The sequence below is a fragment of the Phoenix dactylifera genome, chromosome 6, assembly GCF_009389715.1.
Source record: "Phoenix dactylifera cultivar Barhee BC4 chromosome 6, palm_55x_up_171113_PBpolish2nd_filt_p, whole genome shotgun sequence".
Taxonomy (NCBI): domain Eukaryota; kingdom Viridiplantae; phylum Streptophyta; class Magnoliopsida; order Arecales; family Arecaceae; genus Phoenix; species Phoenix dactylifera.
This window is the reverse complement of record NC_052397.1, coordinates 18,507,933-18,527,611: the sequence shown is the minus strand read 5'-3', so window position 1 is coordinate 18,527,611 and position 19,679 is coordinate 18,507,933. Positions and strand designations below refer to the sequence as shown.

Here is a 19,679-nt window from a genome sequence, read left to right as displayed (position 1 = left end):
AGTTTCCACAGCCACGACCTCTTCCCCTTCCATGATTAAATTGCTGAAAAGAGTTTGATGATTGACCACCACGAGCACAAGTGCTAGAACCACCACGACCACGATTGGTAGAACCACCACATACTGCAGCATTAGCCGAAGCACCAGGAATAACAATGTCTCCCGACATTTGTTCAAGCCTCAATTCATGACTCATGAGATGCCCATATAGATCAGAGAAAGACATGGGCTCGACTGGAGTTGTAACAGATGTAACGAAGGAATCATAACTCGAGTCTAGAACTGCAAGCAAGTAGGAGACCATTTTATAGTCTTGGAGTGGCTGTCCAACAGCAGCCAGGGTATCTGCAATAATTTTGACTTTTTGATAAAAATCTGCAACTGAAAGAGTCCCTTTCTTCATGGTAGAGAGTTGATAGCGGAGTTGCATAATCCGCGCCCTTGAGTGAGATGAGAATGCCCCTTCAAGGGCCAACCAGACGTCTCTGGTGGTTCAAAGACCAACAATCTGAGGCATAACACTCTCAGATAAGAAGGAAACCAAGGTACTCAATAGAATTTGATCCTGCGAGTACCAAGCATCATATTCTGGATTAGGGACAGGAGCAGCTGATGTGGAGGAAGAAGGAAGAAAAGGTGGTGGATAGGGTTTGGTCCCATCAACATAGCCAATGAGTTTCTGGCCATTCAGGTACGGGACCACCTGGGCCTGCTAGAGAAGAAAGTTGTCTCTAGTTAATTTGAGGGGAAAAGTATGCTGTCGATTGGTAAGAGTTTGTGTTTGGGAAGGAGGATTATTTGTTGTTGAAGTGGAGGAAGAATTTACTGAGGTTGAAGATGAATCGTGAGAAGCCATGAACGACGTTGGTCTTTTGGCTCTGATACCATGAAAGATACAATAAAATCTAGAATGGTTCTGTCACCAATCTGTAAAGTTTTGGATCTCATTATATAAACAGATATTAGTTGCATGATAAGTATGCAGATCCCGTAACAACTTCTATTAGATAATGTTTGTTACCATAACAACTTCTATCAGATCCCATAGTCTAGCAACAATATTTTTTGGTTTTTTGGTTTAACTGATTAACAGGTTGGAGTCTTTTGGTTATGCTGGATGAGCTTTATCCTTTACATCATCAAAGCCCCGTCATGTCCAAATCGTATTTCAAATGCATGAACGGAGCAAAAGCAATACGACAGTGTGTGCCTGTTTTTGTGATTTGGATGGAGAACACCCGGACCCGAAAACGATAGAAATAAAGGAAATTACGGGGAATGAATGGAAAGAAAGCAAATGAGAACGGAAAAAAAAGCAAAAGAAAAAAAAAAATACCAGGACAGGAACGGCTCTCAACGCCACCTCGTCTTTCTTGCCCATTCCTCGCTGTCCTCCCCCCCCCCCGGGACGCCGTACACACACTTTCAGAAAAGATAAAAAAAACAAATGAAACAGAATGACCATGCTGTCCTCGCCTAGAAAGCAAAATCGAGCAATCAGCAGTGGATTGCGAATGGGCTTTCTTGTTATTATCGTTAAATATATTTCCGGGTCTCGGGTGCAGTGCAGAGGGCGACGGAATCTCCTCAACGTTGAAGGTGTGATTGGCAACGTCAAATCTCTTCGATCATCTAATATTTTGGAGGATGTTATGCCCCTGGCTCTACACAAATTTACGTCACGGACCATAATGGTGGGAGATAAGTCGGGCTTGCCCTTTGGATAAACACAAGCTTAACCGTTGTCCTGGGGAGTAGATATCCTACCCTTTATGTACCAGCTCAGCAATGGACCCAAGCAATAATATGCTACCATCTAAGAGGAGAGAGATCGTCCCCTTTCTTCTCTCTCTTGAGTCTCCAACTTTCATTGAAGTTGGCAACTCTGGTCTCCACCGCCACCACCAAGCCTCTTTCCCATCTGCTTCCATCAAGAGATGCTATCGATAGCCACTAACCATCCAATTAACTCATGACGAGTCTTTTCCTATCCGTCCCTCCCTCCTTCCACTCCCGAATTCCTACCTTGCATTGAAATTAGAAATCTTGGCATCCGCCTCCACCACCGGGCCCCTCCCCCATTCGGTGACACAAGGAGCTGCCACCAATCACCCAATTAACTGGTAAGCCTTTTGCTTCCCTTTCCCTTCTCTTCTCTCTCTCTCTCTCTCTCTGATGCGGGGAGAGGCGAGGTGAAGAAGATGATGTCCCTGTTCCACTGTTGGCTTGAATCACCCAAACAAAGAAGAACAGGGGTTTGGGCTCTTAACAGAGCTTTGCAAAGTTTCTGTTTTTTTTTTTTTTAATTCATGGGAAAACAATGAAGAAGAAGCCGGCGGCCTCTGCTTCTTTACATCCTTTATACTTCACCAATAACCCTAAATCCCTAATCAAACAGACTCTTAATTTGGCTTAACTCAGACCCTAAGTAACAGACCCTAGCTAATCAACCTAACAAGGACCCAATTAGACTCAACTAAACCAGAATTTTTAAAACAATCTTGATTCCGGTTCCGCATCAGTCCCCTCCACTTGAACTCAACTCGTCCTCGAGTTCGCATCTGGATATAAATGCTCTTCGGAATTATGGTATTCATAGATATCGGCGACATTAAAAGTCTTTGAAATTCCCATATCATCTGGTAGGTCCACAACGTAAGCATTGTTATTGATCTTTTTCAAAATTCTGTATGGGCCATACTTTCTTGGCTTCCATTTGCTGTAAGTTCCCACGGGAAATCTTTCTTTGCGCAGGAAAACCATCACCATGTTGCCTTCTTGAAATTCTTTGTGCCTTCGATGCTTATCTGTCGTTGATTTGTATCTAGCATTTGTGTCCTCGAGGCGCTTCTTCACCTCCAACTGTATAGCTTGAACCTCCTCTGCCAAATGTTCTGCAGCCACGCTCTTTCCCAAAATTTTCGGTAGGCGCGCCAGATCCAATGCGTGCTTTGGTGCCTTTGAATAGACAATGGAGAAAGGCGACCTTCCGGTTCCACTATGGACAGCATTGTTGTAGGCAAACTCTGCTTGGGCCAAGGCATAATCCCAATGTTTCGGGGTGCTCCCACAGATACAACGAATCAAATTACCCAGTGTCCTGTTAACCACTTCCGTCTGTCCATCAGTCTGAGGATGCGCAGTGCTGCTGAAATTTAATGAAGTGTCAAACATCCTCCATAGAGTAAGCCAGAAGTGACTCAAAAATTTGGAATCCCGATCTGACGTTATAGATTGTGGTACCCCATGCAAACGAACAATCTCCCGAAAGAACAACCTTGCAATGTGGGATGCATCTGATGTCTTCTTGCAAGGGATGAAATGCGCCATCTTGGAGAACCTGTCCACCACCACGAAGACTGAATCTACACCCCTTTGTGTTCGGGGAAGTCCCAACACAAAATCCATCGACAGATCCTCCCAAATAGCATTTGGCACAGGTAGAGGCATATATAATCCAGTGTTTTGCGACTGTCCCTTCGCTGTTTGGCAAGTATAGCACCTTTGAATAAATTTTCCAACATCTCTTCTCAACTGCGGCCAATGATACCTTTCCGTGAGACTGGCAATGGTCTTGTCCCGACCCATATGCCCACTAAGACCGCCACCATGAAGGTCTCTAATCAGCTTCTCTCGCAATGAGGATCTGGGAATACATAAGGAATTGCCGCGAAATAGATAGCCATCCTGAATGTTGAAGTCTCCAGTTGCTTGATGACTTGTACACTTTGCCCATACATCTTTGAAATCCTCATCTTCTGCATACAACTCTTTCAAATATTCAAACCCCACGACCTCTGCCTGCATGGTAGTCAATAAAGCATTGCGTCGACTCAAAGCATCTGCCACCCGATTCTGCTGCCCGGACCGATGCTTCAACACAAAGGAAAATTTCTGCAAGAAGCTTACCCAACGAACATGCATTCGGTTCAAATTGTTCTGATTATTGATGTACTTCAAGGCTTGATGGTCGCTGTACAGAACAAATTCTTTTTGAATAAGGTAATGCTCCCAATGCTTCAACGCCCGGATGATGGCATAGAACTCTAGCTCGTAGGTTGTCCATTTTTGCCGTGCTTCACTAAGTTTTTCACTGAAGTACTCCACGGGCCGTCCTTCTTGGGTCAAAACAGCCCCTATGCCGACCACAGAAGCATCACACTCCACTTCAAATAGCTTCTCAAAACTCGGTAATGCTAGTACTGGTGCAGAGGTTAGCTTTTCTTTTATCAGTTCAAAACTTGCTTGTTGCTGCTCCTTCCATTGAAATTGGCCCTTCTTCATGCATTCGGTGATGGGAGCGACGATGGTACTGAAGTTCCGAATGAAACGCCGATAGAATGTCGCTAACCCATGAAAGCTGCGGACTTGGCTAACATTTGTAGGAATCGGCCACTCCCGTATTGCCTTTACCTTCTCTTCATCAACCTGTATGCCATCAGCCCCAACAACAAATCCCAGGAACACCAAGCGTTTTGTAACAAAATGACACTTCTTAAGATTAACAAACAACTGATTCTCCCGTAAAGCAAGCAAAACTGCTCTCAAGTGCTCCTTATGCTCAATTTCATTGCGACTATAGATCAAAATATCATCAAAGTAGACGACGACGAACTTTCCAATAAATGATTTTAGTACCTGATTCATTATTCTCATGAAGGTGCTCGGTGCGTTGGATAGGCCAAAAGACATGACCATCCACTCATATAACCCATCCTTCGTCTTGAACGCCGTCTTCCACTCATCACCAGGGCGAATCCGGATTTGATGGTAGCCGCTTCGTAAGTCAATTTTGGAGAAGACCTTGGCTCCTTCTAACATGTCGAGCATATCATTCAAACGGGGTATGGGAAACCGGTATTTTACTGTTATCCTGTTGATCGCACGGCTATCCACACACATACGCCAACTCCCATCCTTCTTCGGCGTCAAAAGTGCAGGCACCGCGCACGGACTCATGCTCTCCCGGATCAGCCCCTTCTTGATCAAATCTTCAACTTGTTGCTGCAGAATTTTGCTCTCCTTGGGACTCATGCGGTAATGAGGCAGATTGGGAAGACTTGCACCAGGCACCAAATCAATATGGTGCTGAATATCTTGCATGGGAGGCAGTCCATTTGGTAACTCTGCAGGAGTGATGTCTTTGAACTCTGTCAACAATTCTTTGAACTCCTCGGGCACCTGCTGCAGGATAGGCATCTCCGTCCCCTTAACAATCAACACCATAACCTCTTCAGCCCCCTTGAGTTCCGCCATGAACTGCGCACCAGAAACTGCAAGGAAAGACTTCCCCTCCACTTGAGAAGTTTTGGGGGTAGGCTTCTCTTTCATGGGCACCAACAGAATTTTCCTACCCTGCCATCGGAACAAGTATGTGTTGTCTCGGCCCCTGAATGTAACATCTGTGTCATGCTGCCATGGACGCCCGAGTAGAACATGACATGCATCCATATCCACCACATCGCATACCACTTCATCCTTGTAGTACCTCCCGATGGACAAGGGCACCCTGCATACATTTTCTACCCTCGTTTCAGCTCCTTTCTTAATCCATCCAATCTTATAAGGAGACGGGTGCTTTTCTGTCTTCAATCCCATCGCACGGACCAACGCGGAGGAAACAATGTTTTCGCTACTGCCGCTGTCAATAATCACGTTGCACACAGTTTTGTTGATAGTGCAGCAAGTTTTGAAGATGCTGTGGCGTTGCGATTCTTCTTCATTCTTCGGGGCAAATAAAATTCGCTGAACTACAAAGGAAGCCAGAACTCCCTGATCTGGCGCCGTCACCTCGACGTCTTCATCGTCGGTCTGCCCCTCTTCATGATCCTCCTCCTCCTGCGGCACTTCTTCTTCATCCTCAGCTTCGACTACGTGGACTGGCCGTCGCTTCGGACACTCGTTAGACCGATGCCCAACCTCCCGACATCTGTAACATTTTATAGGCATGGGTTTCTCGTAGGGGTTGCCACTACCTTTTGGGGCCGCCTGCTGCCTGCTGAAATTTCCGGCTCCTCTCGATGTGGATATCGGTGGTGGTTGACTCGAGGTGGCCGCCCCTTCAACAGTCTTCTGCTTTGCCATGGTGGAGCGCGAGGATGATGCTCTAGTCATGGGCTGAAATTGGTGTGCCTTTCGTGTCGCCTGCGCCTCTAGTTTTAAGGCCAAACTTGTAGCTTCCGTCAGACTCCACACCGGATATAAATCCACCTGATCTCGGATGGCTGGCTTCAACCCACCAATGTACCTTGCCACTTGCTGATTTTCTGTTTCTGACAAGTTGTTGCGGGCATTGAGGCGGTTGAATTCATCAGTGTATTCGGTCACCGTCCGGGGGCCCTGTCGGCAGTTCTGGTACTAATGGTAGAGCGACTGCTCGTAGTCAGGCGGGAGAAAACGGCCACGCAAATGTTGCTTCATCTTGCGCCAGGTGGTGATCTGCATCTTCCCTTGCCGTAGGCGGTTATGTTGCAGTTGATCCCACCATGCAGATGCTCCACCCTTTAATTTATACGCGACCAACTTCACTTTCTTCTGATCTGGGATCTCCATATAATCAAAAAAATTTTCTACTTCGGCCAACCAGTCCAAAAATCCCTCAATGTGGAGATTGCCGTTGAATGCAGGGAGGTCTACTTTCAATCTGAAATCAGGGGAGCCCCTGTCACGAGCGCCACAAGGGAAACCTATTTCTCATGGGTTCCATATGTCTTCCTCCTGCATAGGCCCTGTTCATCCGTGGATATGGCTCCTGCACTTCGTCAGCGATTGCATCTTCATCAGGGGGCCAAGCGTCAAAAGCCAAATCTCCACGGTTAAGTCCTCGGTCGAATCCATCACGCCTGCGGCCCATATGACCTTGATTTCCCCAGGGTCGTTGTCCACGGAACTCATTGGCTTCGCTGAAGACGCCGTCCCCAACCTGGATTCGCCGGTGGTCGAACGCCTCCGGCCGATTCCTCCTTGGACGCTGCCCCCCACCGCCGTCGTTAGCCGCTCCTCCGTCGGGAAAGCATCGCTCGAAGGGTCCTCCGGCCCGTTCGCCCCCAACAGAGCCGAAGTCACCTGGATGCAGTCGCGGTCCACCAAACGCCCCGTGGACCGCTTCCTCTTCTTCCTCGTCGGACGTCTCCGGAAGAACCCGTTGCCGACGTCGGTGGGGTGGATCCCGTGCCGGCATCGGTGGACCGTGAGGGAGATCCTCACGGGCTTGCAGTCGCTCCCGGTTGATGTCGACGCGCATGCTTTGAAGGGCTTGTTGGATGTCACGGACGGCTCCTTCCAAGCCGCGGACGGCCGCCCACAACGCCGGCATCCCACGATCATCATCACCGGGAGGAGCACTCGCCGCACCGCCATCTGCCATCGAACCAGGAAAATCCTCGCTCTGCTACCAAATGATGCGGGGAGAGGCGAGGTGAAGAAGATGATGTCCCTGTTCCACTGTTGGCTTGAATCACCCAAACAAAGAAGAACAGGGGTTTGGGCTCTTAACAGAGCTTTGCAAAGTTTCTGTTTTTTTTTTTTTTAATTCATGGGAAAACAATGAAGAAGAAGCCGGCGGCCTCTGCTTCTTTACATCCTTTATACTTCACCAATAACCCTAAATCCCTAATCAAACAGACTCTTAATTTGGCTTAACTCAGACCCTAAGTAACAGACCCTAGCTAATCAACCTAACAAGGACCCAATTAGACTCAACTAAGCCAGAATTTTTAAAACAATCTTGATTCCGGTTCTGCATCACTCTCTATGCTTGCTTTGCCTCCTCCCTCACCCCCTCCTCCAGTGGCGTCGCCATCAACACAACTCCAGTTTAAGGACTAAAAAGAGGAAGGGAATGCTCCCCACTCCTCTTCGTTCTCTTTTGAAATCCTAGCCCACATTCTTTACCTCTTTAGTGTCGCTCCACTCTTAGCTCAATCATAAGCACCACCAATCTACTCCTCTATGCGGAACCCATCAGCATGGATTTGATGGGGGAGACTGGGCATGGTGTATTATAGTTTCTCTTTGGCCTTCGGTAAGAAGTTTGCCATGAAATTCATTGACAAGGCCCTCCTTCCCGACCCCATCGACCACAATCTCGCAGGAGCCCAAGATCCATGAGCTCACCTCCACCATGAACCGCCACATTGTCCAAAATCCATGCCGCCTACAAGGATGCTAACTCCCTTCACCTCATTCTCGATCACTGCCTGGGCCCCAACCTGTTTGCCCGCATCTTCGACCGAGCCCCGCTCCTCCAGTGCGAGGCCTCTGTGGTGATACTCTCGTTGATTATGCCTATCTCCATATGCCATTTGGGGGCGGGGGGGTGTGTGGATTGGTCTTTATCGAATAAGCCAACCTTTGTTCATTTCATGCGCGTGCCTTCATTTCGGAAGTGGGCAGTGAGGAACGGGGTAGTGATCGTTTCTTTTGACCTAGTAATTGCTAAGGTAGCGCATCAAGTGTAGGATATAATTTCTCCTCAATTCCAGCCGGCCACACTCCTCTGCAGAAAGAGAGAAGGATCTCTTTTTCTTCTCATATGGCAGCATATTATTGGTCTGGCATACAACTGAGCTGCTGTACCGACCGTAGAATGGAATTCTTTTTGCTAATCTCTGCTTCATAATAAAATTTTTAGATAAACCAGATTTATAGCTGAGCTGAGGATCAGTCTAATCAGGAACCAGCATGCGTAAATATGCATAGTTGCTTTTTCTTAATAATATGTTTTATGCATGCTAGTTCTCGGTTGGATCGATCCACTTAAACGCCCAGCGTCGGTTTATATTTGGGAGAAATTATTGGTCGGGTCTTCCAAATATAAAGCGACGCTGGGCATTTTAGTAATTTAAAAAGCAGACTATCGCTCACTCATAGCACGCACTCACTCTCTGGTCCCACTTCTCTCGGTAGTGGTAGTAGTACTACTCCTGTCTCCTCTGCTTGCGCGCTCTGTTTCTCTCGCCCTTCTCCAACGCTGCTTCTCTCAATTTTTATTTGGTGTACAAACCCATCTGTCCGTTCATCGACCCTGATCCCTGACAGACTGACACTCACGCACGCGCGAGTGGGCAGAGACGCCTGCTATCCACATAAATCACCGGCCAGAAGAAGAAAAAGAAGGGAAGACAGAAATCGAGGAAGAAAGACCGAGCTTCAGAGAGAGAGAGATGGAGGAGGGCGCCAGGGGGGGAATGGGGATGGAGGCGGAGCTGGTGTCGATACCGGCGACGCCACGGGGGGTGTCGACGCCGGAGACGGTGACGCCGTCGGGGCAGAGGTCGCCGCTGCCGCGGGGTCCGGGGGGAGGCGGCGGGGGCTCCCACTCCCTGTCCAACAAGTCATGGACGCCGACGCCGGCGATGATCTCCCCGCGGTTCCTGAGCCCGTCTGTGGGGACGCCGGTGAAGCGGGTGCTGGTGAACCTGCGGGCGTACCTGGAGGAGGTGGGCCACCTGACGCGGCTCAACCCGCAGGACGCGTGGCTCCCCATCACGGAGTCCCGCAACGGCAACGCCCACTACGCCGCATTCCACAACCTCAACGCCGGTATCGGGTTTCAGGCCCTCGTCCTCCCCGTCGCCTTCGCCTTCCTCGGATGGTATGATCCGCACACCGACGACTCTTCTCTCTCTCTCTCTCTCTCCTCTCCCATCTTTTTACTCTTTCCGTTCGCGCCTGCTGTTGCTTGTCCTTTCTTGTTACTTTGCTTCATGAATAAGTTTAGTGGTCACACATGACCATCCCCGCCTACCGCCGGCGTTTAGTACGATCGGCCGGGTACTCTGATCCGTACGACGGATCGAGTTTTGGTGGTAGATTTTGAGGGGGTAATTTGCAGCAGCGCGGCTGCTGGGAAGTGGCGGACAGGGAGAAGGCGAGTGCGCCCTTGCAATAGGCTTCCCTAAGCATGTTCATGCCAGTGATCGATGGTGATGTTGCGGGGAGGGAACTAAGTTACCGTTCCCGACCGGCCTCTCTGATTTCATTTGATGCGATACAAACAAGGAGCAGCAGGCCTCTTTACCGGAGGATTAGCGGCCGTCGCCTCGTTTATGTTATCTTATTAAACAGGGATAGCGGGATTGGAGGGGATGACTTATTCTTAGCACGCGCTGCTGCCTTTTGTTAGACCTCCCCTTCCCTCCCCTGGCCGCGATCGAGTGGCCGAAGCAGGCGCTTTTGGTGATGGATGTGATGATTGCACCCGGCTTGCTAATGACCGGACCGTGCATTCGGGCTGTTCCGACTGTCAACATCACTGGACAACGTAATAAATAAAGGATAGCAATTCGCTTCGTCCATTTTCTTGAGAGATCGAAAAATAAATAAATAAAGGACGGGTTGGATTTAAAGGGGAGGCGTGAGCTTCCGTCTGCGTGTCAAGTTGACGCATCCTTCCCTCCGTATGCGTAGCTATCCGAAGGGCCAGAGAGATGGGATGGAACAGGGCACATATTCTTAAAAAATAAAATAAAATAATTAAAGTTGTTATTTAAAACGTAATAATGAATGAGAATGCCACCCCCATGGCATGGCACGGCACCATCCCGTTCCAAGAGGGGTTACCAACGTAGAGCGATATTCCTGTTCCTCCAATCTCGTGATATGTCTGCATCATAGGCTTTGCAGACTTTCTGCCTCACTTACGCGGGCACCTCTCTGCCTCTCCGTGGAGGGGACTAGTACTAGTGACCAGTGAATTGCTCGCTTCACCCTCGATTGTCTAACTGCAATTGATTTCTTTTCTCGTCTTCCATTTGCTTCTGCTATTTCAATAATTTTTTAGCTTCTCTTTAACTATAAATTGAGGGTGAGTCGTGGCGCAAGCCAACGTTGCTTTATTGTGGTCTGGAGGTCACAGATTTGAAACATGCAAACCGCAAGACTGTATACATCTGATGCTCTCCAGATCCCTGAATGAATGACGGGGATGCAAACAGCAAGACTGTATACATCTGATGCTCTCCAGATCCCTGAATGAATGACGGAAACTTCATTCATTGGGCTGCCTTGGTTTTATGCTACATGACAGATTCCTGATGGCAGTTATGACCATAAATACTTTGGGAAGGATTTATGCATAAGGTCTTGTAATAATGGTTATCGCGATAACCGCACCTCTTGACCTGTTGTTTCATCTGTCCTTGGATTTCGTCTCCGCATTACTCGTTCCTTTTGATCAAAAGACAAGCCACTGTATATCATAAATACTTGTATGAAGAACAGTAACTCTGATGTACCTGCGTCGCAACATGCTGGTTGCTGATCCGATGAAGAAGCCAATGAAATTTAGTCCATTTGAAGAATGAAATGCCTTCCAACACAAGCGCAGCCTGGATGCCACATTTAAAGCATGACTAGCCTTGCTACATTTGCAGATAAACACATTTTCCACTGGACATTATAAAGAAAAGAAAGGTAGCGCAATATAAATTGTCGTCTAGAATACCATTTCTCTAAAACTTTTTTCCTTGAACTGCAGGAGTTGGGGTATAATATCATTGATTATTGCTTACTTTTGGCAACTTTATACCCTCTGGATACTAGTGAAGCTTCATGAAGCTGTACCTGGCAGGAGGTACAATAGATATGTGGAGCTCGCACAGGCTGCATTTGGTGAGACCACATGTGCCCTTCTTTCGTTTAGTAGGAACTATTTGAATTTGCATTGCTTAATCATGCAAATCTTGAGATTTCAAGGCTTAAGTTGCTTGTACTAGTTAAAGATTGAACATTTGAACTTGCTGTTATCCTACTATAAAGAGACAAACATGGCAAAACTTGAATTCTATGATATCTCTAAACTTAATCTTTGTTATCCTGGTTACACACTCTTTAGTTCTTTATCTCCAGAAATGCATCAATTTAAAGCCAAAATAACCTTCTGAGACGGAAATTCTTCTAACATGCTAGTGCATTTATATTGAGACTATGCGTGTTTTGTATATAGTAGCAGCATAGTCAACATGGATATCATGCATGTGATGGTGAAATTTGTGAAGGATTGGTAGAGAAGATGATCGAGGACATGCAACAACAAGCAAGAGATTATCAGCATGATAATGCACTCAAGTTCTTGAGAAGTTGAAGCAGTGAAGGTGAAGTTGTGGAACAAGTAAACAAGCAAGTTGAAATGGGAATAAAAGAAGCGACATCATGCTACATGGGTGATAATGGAAGAGAAAAAAATGCTGCTTAAGTATTATCAAAGAGTCTTAGTTTATATTCCTAATACGATACATGGTGCACCTACTTACACATCCTTCCACCTAAAATAAACTCGTGCATGACTCAATTCTCAGCTCTGAGGGAGAGTCAGGCCTCCCTTTTTGTTTCACAATTTTATCTTTTGGAAGTAGATAAAAACAATTTTTTGGGAGATGCTGTCTTCAGAAACCTATTTGGAGAGAATGTTATTAGTGTTCTGAAGTTTATTTTCAAGATAATCAAGGATTTTGCATATCTAAATTGTTTATACGCCAACCAAAGCTTTAAGTTCATTTGTACAAGCTAGATGCTATAAACAAATAATGGGACCATTTGGTAGCAAACATACTTTTGTTTCTCTGCCCTAAGAAAGGGAGGATTGTTTCAAATTGACACAATGAAGTGAGGGAGAATTCCATTTTGTGCTCTCTCTCAATTTGCACAATCAAAAAGCAAAATGAATTGGATTAGAGTACTTGAGCTAGAACTCTATTGATAATTCAAACTTGGATTATGCATTTCAAAGCAGCGATGGACCATCTAAAATGGAAACTGCAATCCCCCTCCCTCCACCCCCACACACACATAGAGGCTTCTCTCTAGATAGTAAGAGAGGTAGGGTAGATTTATATTAATGTGATTGGACCAAGTCTGTGATCACCTATTCCTATCAAACAATGACAACTTTAACCCGCTCCTTTTTCATATGTTGCATTTGTTAGCTTTACTTGCAGAGAGGTCCTACCAACAAGTGAAGCAATCTTTGCAAGGAAAAGCTGCATTAATGGTATGTCAACTTAGAAGAATACCTCCATAAAAGTTCCAATAATGAGTGTAGTACATGGTTGTAAAATTGTTGTTTCTCTGTAGAATCAAATTGGACACTCTGTTTAGTTGGAGAAATATGACTCTTTTGCATATGCACGGGGTCTAGAATTGGACTGTACACTAATTGTTAAATTTTTGATAGAAAGATCTAATGATTCAATCAATGATGGACTTTCCAAATTGGTGATCTATATCTTTTATCATGATCCACACTACTAGAAATATTTAGAAGCTATAAATCATATGTTTTGATGGTCTCTATCATTTGCATCAAATGAGTAGCAAAATCGACAGCTTTAATAACATGCTAAGATGTTTTTCTATGATGTAAGCATTAAAAAACTTACTAATTTCCAATTTATACATGCTTTTTTTAAAGTGTATAGATCATAATCAAGAAAGTAAACTTTTTATTAAACGCCATATCATGTATTTTAAGACACTACTACAATTGATATTGTCGACCTTTGCACCCTCTTGATGCATAATTTAGAGATGACCAGAGGGTATAATTTTTGTTTTAAGCTTTCTAGGCACTTTCAGTGGTCTATATCTCTAGGTATTTTTTGGCAATTTTGGGATGCTTTAATCTTTTACCAAATATTTACTATTTAGTGCATTGAGTAGAGAGAGAGAGAGAGAGAGAGAGAGACTGCATTCCATGTAAGTCCAGTTTTGTATTTTTACCTTTGCATTTAAGGTTATTTCCCCATATCAGCAAGGTATTCTGTATTCACTACCCCCTGTATTTTGTGAGTTGTTTCTTCTGTTGTTCGCTTTTTTTATTTTTCTCCCTCTTTTTCCCCTTATTGTTGATTTATAGGTGTCATTGAGTCAGATCAGCTCAAATCAACATCCACTATCATAGCAAAGGGTTACCTAGAATCCAGTCTTATGTACTACTAGGTTAGACATGTTTGACTTGAACACATTGACATATTAGTGGACCAATACCTTACTCATTCAAGACACGGAGAAGTGAAACAGAGAGGAGGAATGGAGAAAGGGATGAGGGAAGGAGATAGGTCTACGACCAAGCAAGGTAATGGTGGCAACTCAAGGTAATAGTCCAAAATTGTGGGGCAATGGTAGGGGCAAGGTCCACCGGCGATTGTATTGTACTATACTTGTAAGGTACTTGTAGCACCATGGAATGGTTCTGTATATGAGTTGAATTGGTCCATACCGGTCTAAACCAAGTGAAATTACTGATACTGTCTGAAATTAGGGTACGTACCATACCATACTGTAACAACTTAGGATCTTATCCAAAATGGCTAGCAAAAAGATATTTTTTGAATTCCTTAGTCCTATATAAGTATCCAAAATTTTTTTGACGAATAACCGATGTGGAATTAAATACATGCTCGCACGGGTCCTCACAGACTCCCTCCATTTAAGCTCTGATATTTTCGTCAGGTTAAGAGTTCAAATTCATTTAAATCTAATCACAAGAACCATGATTAGTCTTTGGTTAGCCTTCATAAACCCGTGTTGTAGTGTCTCCTAGTCCACATAGGCTATGGGCCGAGTTCGCTCTAATACCATTTGTCACAACCTAGGATCTCATCCAAAAAGTCTAGGTGGAAGGTATTATATAGGTTTCTTGATCCTATATAAATATTTAAGATCTACCCAGTGAAGAACCGATGTGGGACTGAACACACGCCCATACGGGTCCTCACATATTTTTCTTGTTTAAACTCTGACATTCTTGTCAAGCTAAAAGTTCAAATCTAATCACAAGCACCACGATCAGCCCGATATATCCGTATTGCAGTGTCTCCTAGTCCACATAGGTTATGAGCTGGGGTCCGCTCTGATACTATTTATGACAACTCAAAACATTATCCAAAAAGACTAACTGGAAGGTATTTTTTGAGTTTATTAGTCCTATATAAGTACCTAAGATCTCTTCGGCGAATAACTGATATAGAACTAAACACACGCCCACACTGGTCCTCATACATACTAACTCATACTATTTCAGACAGTACCATGATAGAAAGTGAGAAAAAAAAATGGTCAGAAACTATCTTGGTACGAGGTGCATACCATACTGTATAGGCCGTATTACACCGAACAGGTAACATATTGGTATGGTACCGATACCTAGATTGCGAACTTTGAGCAGGGGTGTTGGCAGGGTCAAAGATGAAGAACTTAATTATATAACAACCCCCCGGCTTGTCATGCTTGCCTATCCCATACATAATTTGTGAAAATGATTGGTGAATTAAGGGATTCTAGAGCAGGCTGGGTTGATAGGCTAGGTGCATAATTGCTAGCTCTAACTTGAATACAATTAAGTGAATTATGTCCTTGTGTGTATTCTCCAATAATACATCCCGGTTTTGTTTCCATACTAGGGGCAAGGTACTAAACTCTTGTTAGACTTCTATATATATTTTCATATCTTCTTAGTTTAGTGCACCAGTTGATAGTGTTCTAAAAGCATGAAGCGGAGACCAGCAACCTTTCATGCTTCATTGAACATGTTTATGCAGGAAATAAAATCAATATTGATGCATCATGTCTTACATCACATTATGGCAGGATCAGTCACCTGGGCAAACCAACCTTCCTCCAATTTTAAACATGTTTCTGAGGACGTATTTAGGGTCATTTAAACTTTGTTATATTCTAATTCAACATTATTTGTCAGGAAAAGTCATTGTGGTTATAAATTGATTGGCAAGTAGGTCCAATATTGGCAATCTAAATTATTGATTAAACTCATGATGCTGTTACTAATATAATTTAATTCTTGGTTGTCATGTATGGGTGCTAGTTATTAGACTTAACCATGTGTTGGAATTGATATGCAGCAGGCAATGATCTCTGCTTTTGTTCTGAGTGTCATACATCAATTTAGATTGGTTATTCGGCGCAAAGTGCGCTAACTGAAATTTTAATTGGTTACTGTCCTCTCCAAACCAGCATGTGGATCATTTATAGTTACAGCCTGATTCAGTTTTTAAGAAATCACATTTTAAAAAAAAAAATTGAAGAAGTGGGTTAGCATGATGCAGTAATACGTACACCACCTCCAGCATTAATCAATATGTGGATCTCTATGATTATGATGAGCATAAGCAGTTGAGCTATACAGTCGCTGCTTACTCCGCATGCTCATCAAGATCCATAGGTGAGGGAGAGATAGGACCAGCTGCAGGTCAGATATTTTAAAATTTTGTTACCTCCTACCCGATCTCATTGCTGTTACATTGTGAATTATGTCGCCTACGATGTCATAGAGCACATCCAGCTAAACATGACAGTATGCTCATGGAAGATCTGTTTTGGCTCTAATGAACAACATGGTGCATCCATTTATTCTTGTGAAAACAATGAAATTAGTCTAATGATACAAAGTGACAAATAGAGATCCTAAAACATCAAAAATGGATGTTACATGCTATACTAAGTTTTTGTACATCGTTGTCATGGTAAAACACCAAAAATTTATAGATGGAGGCTAATGTTTATGCTTTATACAGCATTTTTTTTTTCGCCTTGTTAACTTGCTGCCATTTACAAAATTATGTTTTTTCTTTTAATTCAGGAGAAAGGTTAGGTGTTTGGCTAGCTTTGTTCCCAACAGTTTATTTATCAGCAGGAACTGCAACAGCATTGATTCTTATCGGAGGGGAAACCATGAAGCTCTTTTTTCAGATAGTTTGCGGGCCCCTTTGTTCATCAAACCCACTTTCAACTGTTGAGTGGTATCTGGTATTTACCTCTTTATGCATTGTTCTTTCTCAGCTCCCAAACCTAAACTCCATTGCTGGACTCTCGCTTATTGGAGCTGTAACGGCAATCACCTATACTAGCATGGCCTGGGTACTCTCAGTCAGCCAAGAAAGGCCCCCTTCTATCTCTTATCAGCCACTCAGATCCCAGTCTTTCACCGCATCAGTTTTCTCAATCTTGAATGCTCTTGGCATAATAGCATTTGCATTCAGAGGACACAATCTGGCATTAGAGATTCAGGTATAAACTCCTGGCTCCAAAAGAATTATCCTACCGAACTTTAGGTTTGGCTGCTGCAATGATATTATGGCCGGATTGGATGAGAATGTCTTCAGTGTTCTTTTATTATTGTTACCATCATCTCTTTTCTTTGGGTCATGTAGTTATTGCTGACCTTGAATTGCAGGCAACAATGCCATCAACTTTTAAACATCCTGCGCATGTTCCCATGTGGAGAGGAGCCAAGGTTGCATATCTTCTAATTGCAATGTGTTTATTTCCTATTGCCATTGGAGGTTTTTGGGCTTATGGGAACCTGGTAAATATTTTAAATCCCATCGCCATGCTTAGAAATTCTGATGGTAACCAGAATCTATTCTCGTATTGTGCTAGTCGTTAGCTATATCATATGTTCAACCGTATGCATGTATATTGATGCTAATGTTTATTCACCTTGCAGATGCCTGCAGGAGGGATGCTGAATGCCCTATACGCTTTTCACAGCCATGATATCGCAAGGGGGCTGTTAGCAACAACATTTCTTTTGGTTGTGTTTAATTGCCTGAGTAGTTTCCAGATATATTCAATGCCAGTGTTTGACAGTTTCGAGGCAGGCTACACCAGCCGAACGAATCGTCCATGCTCAATTTGGGTCCGGTCTGGCTTTCGGGTCTTCTATGGCTTTATCTCATTCTTCATTGGAGTAGCACTTCCTTTCCTTTCTAGCATAGCTGGCCTGTTGGGTGGCCTCACACTTCCTGTCACCTTTGCATACCCTTGCTTCATGTGGGTTCTTATAAAGAAGCCCCAAAGATTCAGCTTCAACTGGTATCTGAATTGGTGCCTAGGCACGATGGGAATAGCTTTCAGCTTAGCCTTCTCTATTGGAGGTGTCTGGAGCATGGTGAACAGTGGGCTCAAACTCAAATTTTTTAAGCCTAACTAGATTCCTTTTGATAGGGATAAGGTTGGGCACTGTTCCATACTCTTGCAGCATTAAATTCCTCAAGTATTACATAGAAATGATTTGCTCCATCATCCCTTTATGTCTCCAAGAATACTGTGTTGTATATGTATTTCTTATGTGATTTGTTGTAATAGATTGTAATTTATGATATCATAACCTGATTGCTTCAGCTATCAAAACTTTTTTTTTTCTTCTTTACATATATTATATGCTGACGGGACATGCGATGTTCAAACTTGAGGCCTTAACTACGAAGGGTGACAGCTTACGTTACCAGTTTGGAGGTTATTCGGATAACTAGATAAAAATCTAGGCAAGTATAATGATGGGGACATCAGAACCCTTCATCCAGATGATCCTGAGCCCCCGAATTAAGTCATACTCGGATTGGGTCCATTTTTTCCCACCTGGGAGGAGTTATTTTTATTTCTGAGCTTGTTTGCATTTAGGGCTTATTTGTGTTATTTGTGAGCTTATTAGGATTTATTTCTGTGTAAGGGGATTTATGCAAATTGTGTATTTAGGCCCTATATATAGGGAACTATTTTCATGATTAGGATTTAATGAATGATTAAGAATTTCTTTTCCCCCACATCTTATTCTTCTTCTTCCTCCTCCTCCCCTTCTCTTCTTCCTGCATCCTTAGAACCTCTTCTTCCTTCTCTCTCTCTTGTTCTTCCTTCTTCTCCTCTTTCCCCCGCACTTGTGCAGCATCATATAAGAGTCTACATTGTTCCAATTTTCATGTTAAAGGATCAAAGTGACGAAGAATGCCTCAAAACTTGAATTGGCCTACGAACAAAATTTATGAAACATGGTACACGGATCTGCATGCTGAGAACTCATTACACCACGGCCACTTCCCAAGCGTTAGTAATAGAATGCGTAGAAATCACAGCACATGAGAATCTATGTTATTCGCTGCATCATTCACCCTTCTTTCTATTCATTTTTTTTTACTCCCAGTTATACCAACTAGTATAATTGGTAAGCTGGTCAAGTAGTTGAAAATCGTTACCAAATGACCTAGACACGCTTATCCGACACTCTAGTCTAATTCTGAAAGAAAAAACCACCAATTCCTGCAAGCCAAAAGCCGTTCTGGATGCCCACAAACAAATAAATAATATAATCAAGCAGACGGTAAGCTCCCCCCATTCACTCCATTTAGTTATACAAAATGGGCCACACAGCAGCCACAATCATCATGACAAGCACCATTATATTATTGGCGGAGAAAGGAGAAAATAAAAAGCTGCAGTTGTCCGGTTCAAGCTTACCATTAGTCTAGGGCATCTTTCCACGAACTCTCAGCCCCCAGCCTCTTAGGGGGGTAAAGGGGCATAAACTTTTAGTCCCATACTGCTTGAGTAATGAAAAGAATTATGCTTATAAGGCGTCTCCATCCTTTTTCCCTCACAAAACGCTTTTTGGACAAAGTCATGAGGGGTAACTCCCGTCCTGAAAAGGCGGAGGAGCCTTTCTAAAGCGGATAATACCTCATGACGGTACGTAACCCCTTTTTATGCTCTAACAGATAGAACGCCCCGGGTACATGGACCTCCCCCCCCCCCGCATAATCCTTCCCACTCGGGGGTAGTGTTAGGGGTGTAAAGGAGGACCACAAACTTTTAGTCCCATACTACTTAAGTAGTGGAAAGGATTGTGCTAATAAGGGGTCTCCATCCTCTTTCCCTCGCGAGGCACC

At 44.1% G+C, this 19,679-nt stretch overlaps 1 protein-coding gene across 2 annotated transcripts; it reads left to right on the top strand.

The window, feature by feature from the left end:
• The first annotated feature begins 1,864 nt into the window (after positions 1-1,864).
• Positions 1,865-18,150, top strand: LOC103697557 (lysine histidine transporter-like 8). 2 transcript variants are annotated; one of them, XM_008779442.4, is made up of 6 exons: positions 1,865-2,123; positions 9,040-9,595; positions 11,480-11,613; positions 16,598-17,025; positions 17,192-17,323; positions 17,465-18,150. In XM_008779442.4, exons 2-6 carry the CDS (start codon positions 9,165-9,167, stop codon positions 17,948-17,950), a joined length of 1,611 nt encoding a protein of 536 aa, XP_008777664.1. In that variant the 5' UTR covers positions 1,865-2,123; positions 9,040-9,164; the 3' UTR covers positions 17,951-18,150. The 2 variants fall into 2 exon arrangements, with proteins under 2 accessions (XP_008777664.1, XP_008777663.1); XM_008779441.4 differs by lacking the exon at positions 1,865-2,123 and having other exon boundaries at positions 8,899-9,595.
• Positions 18,151-19,679: the final 1,529 nt, after the last annotated feature.

Excerpts from the sequence above, each read along its gene's own strand:
- LOC103697557 (XM_008779442.4), top strand. The coding sequence starts at position 9,165 with ATGGAGGAGGGCGCCAGGGGGGGAATGGGGATGGAGGCGGAGCTGGTG. Across the intron at positions 11,614-16,597 it reads GCTCGCACAGGCTGCATTTG|GAGAAAGGTTAGGTGTTTGG; the intron begins GTGAGACCACAT and ends CTTTTAATTCAG. Across the intron at positions 17,026-17,191 it reads ATCTGGCATTAGAGATTCAG|GCAACAATGCCATCAACTTT; the intron begins GTATAAACTCCT and ends CTTGAATTGCAG.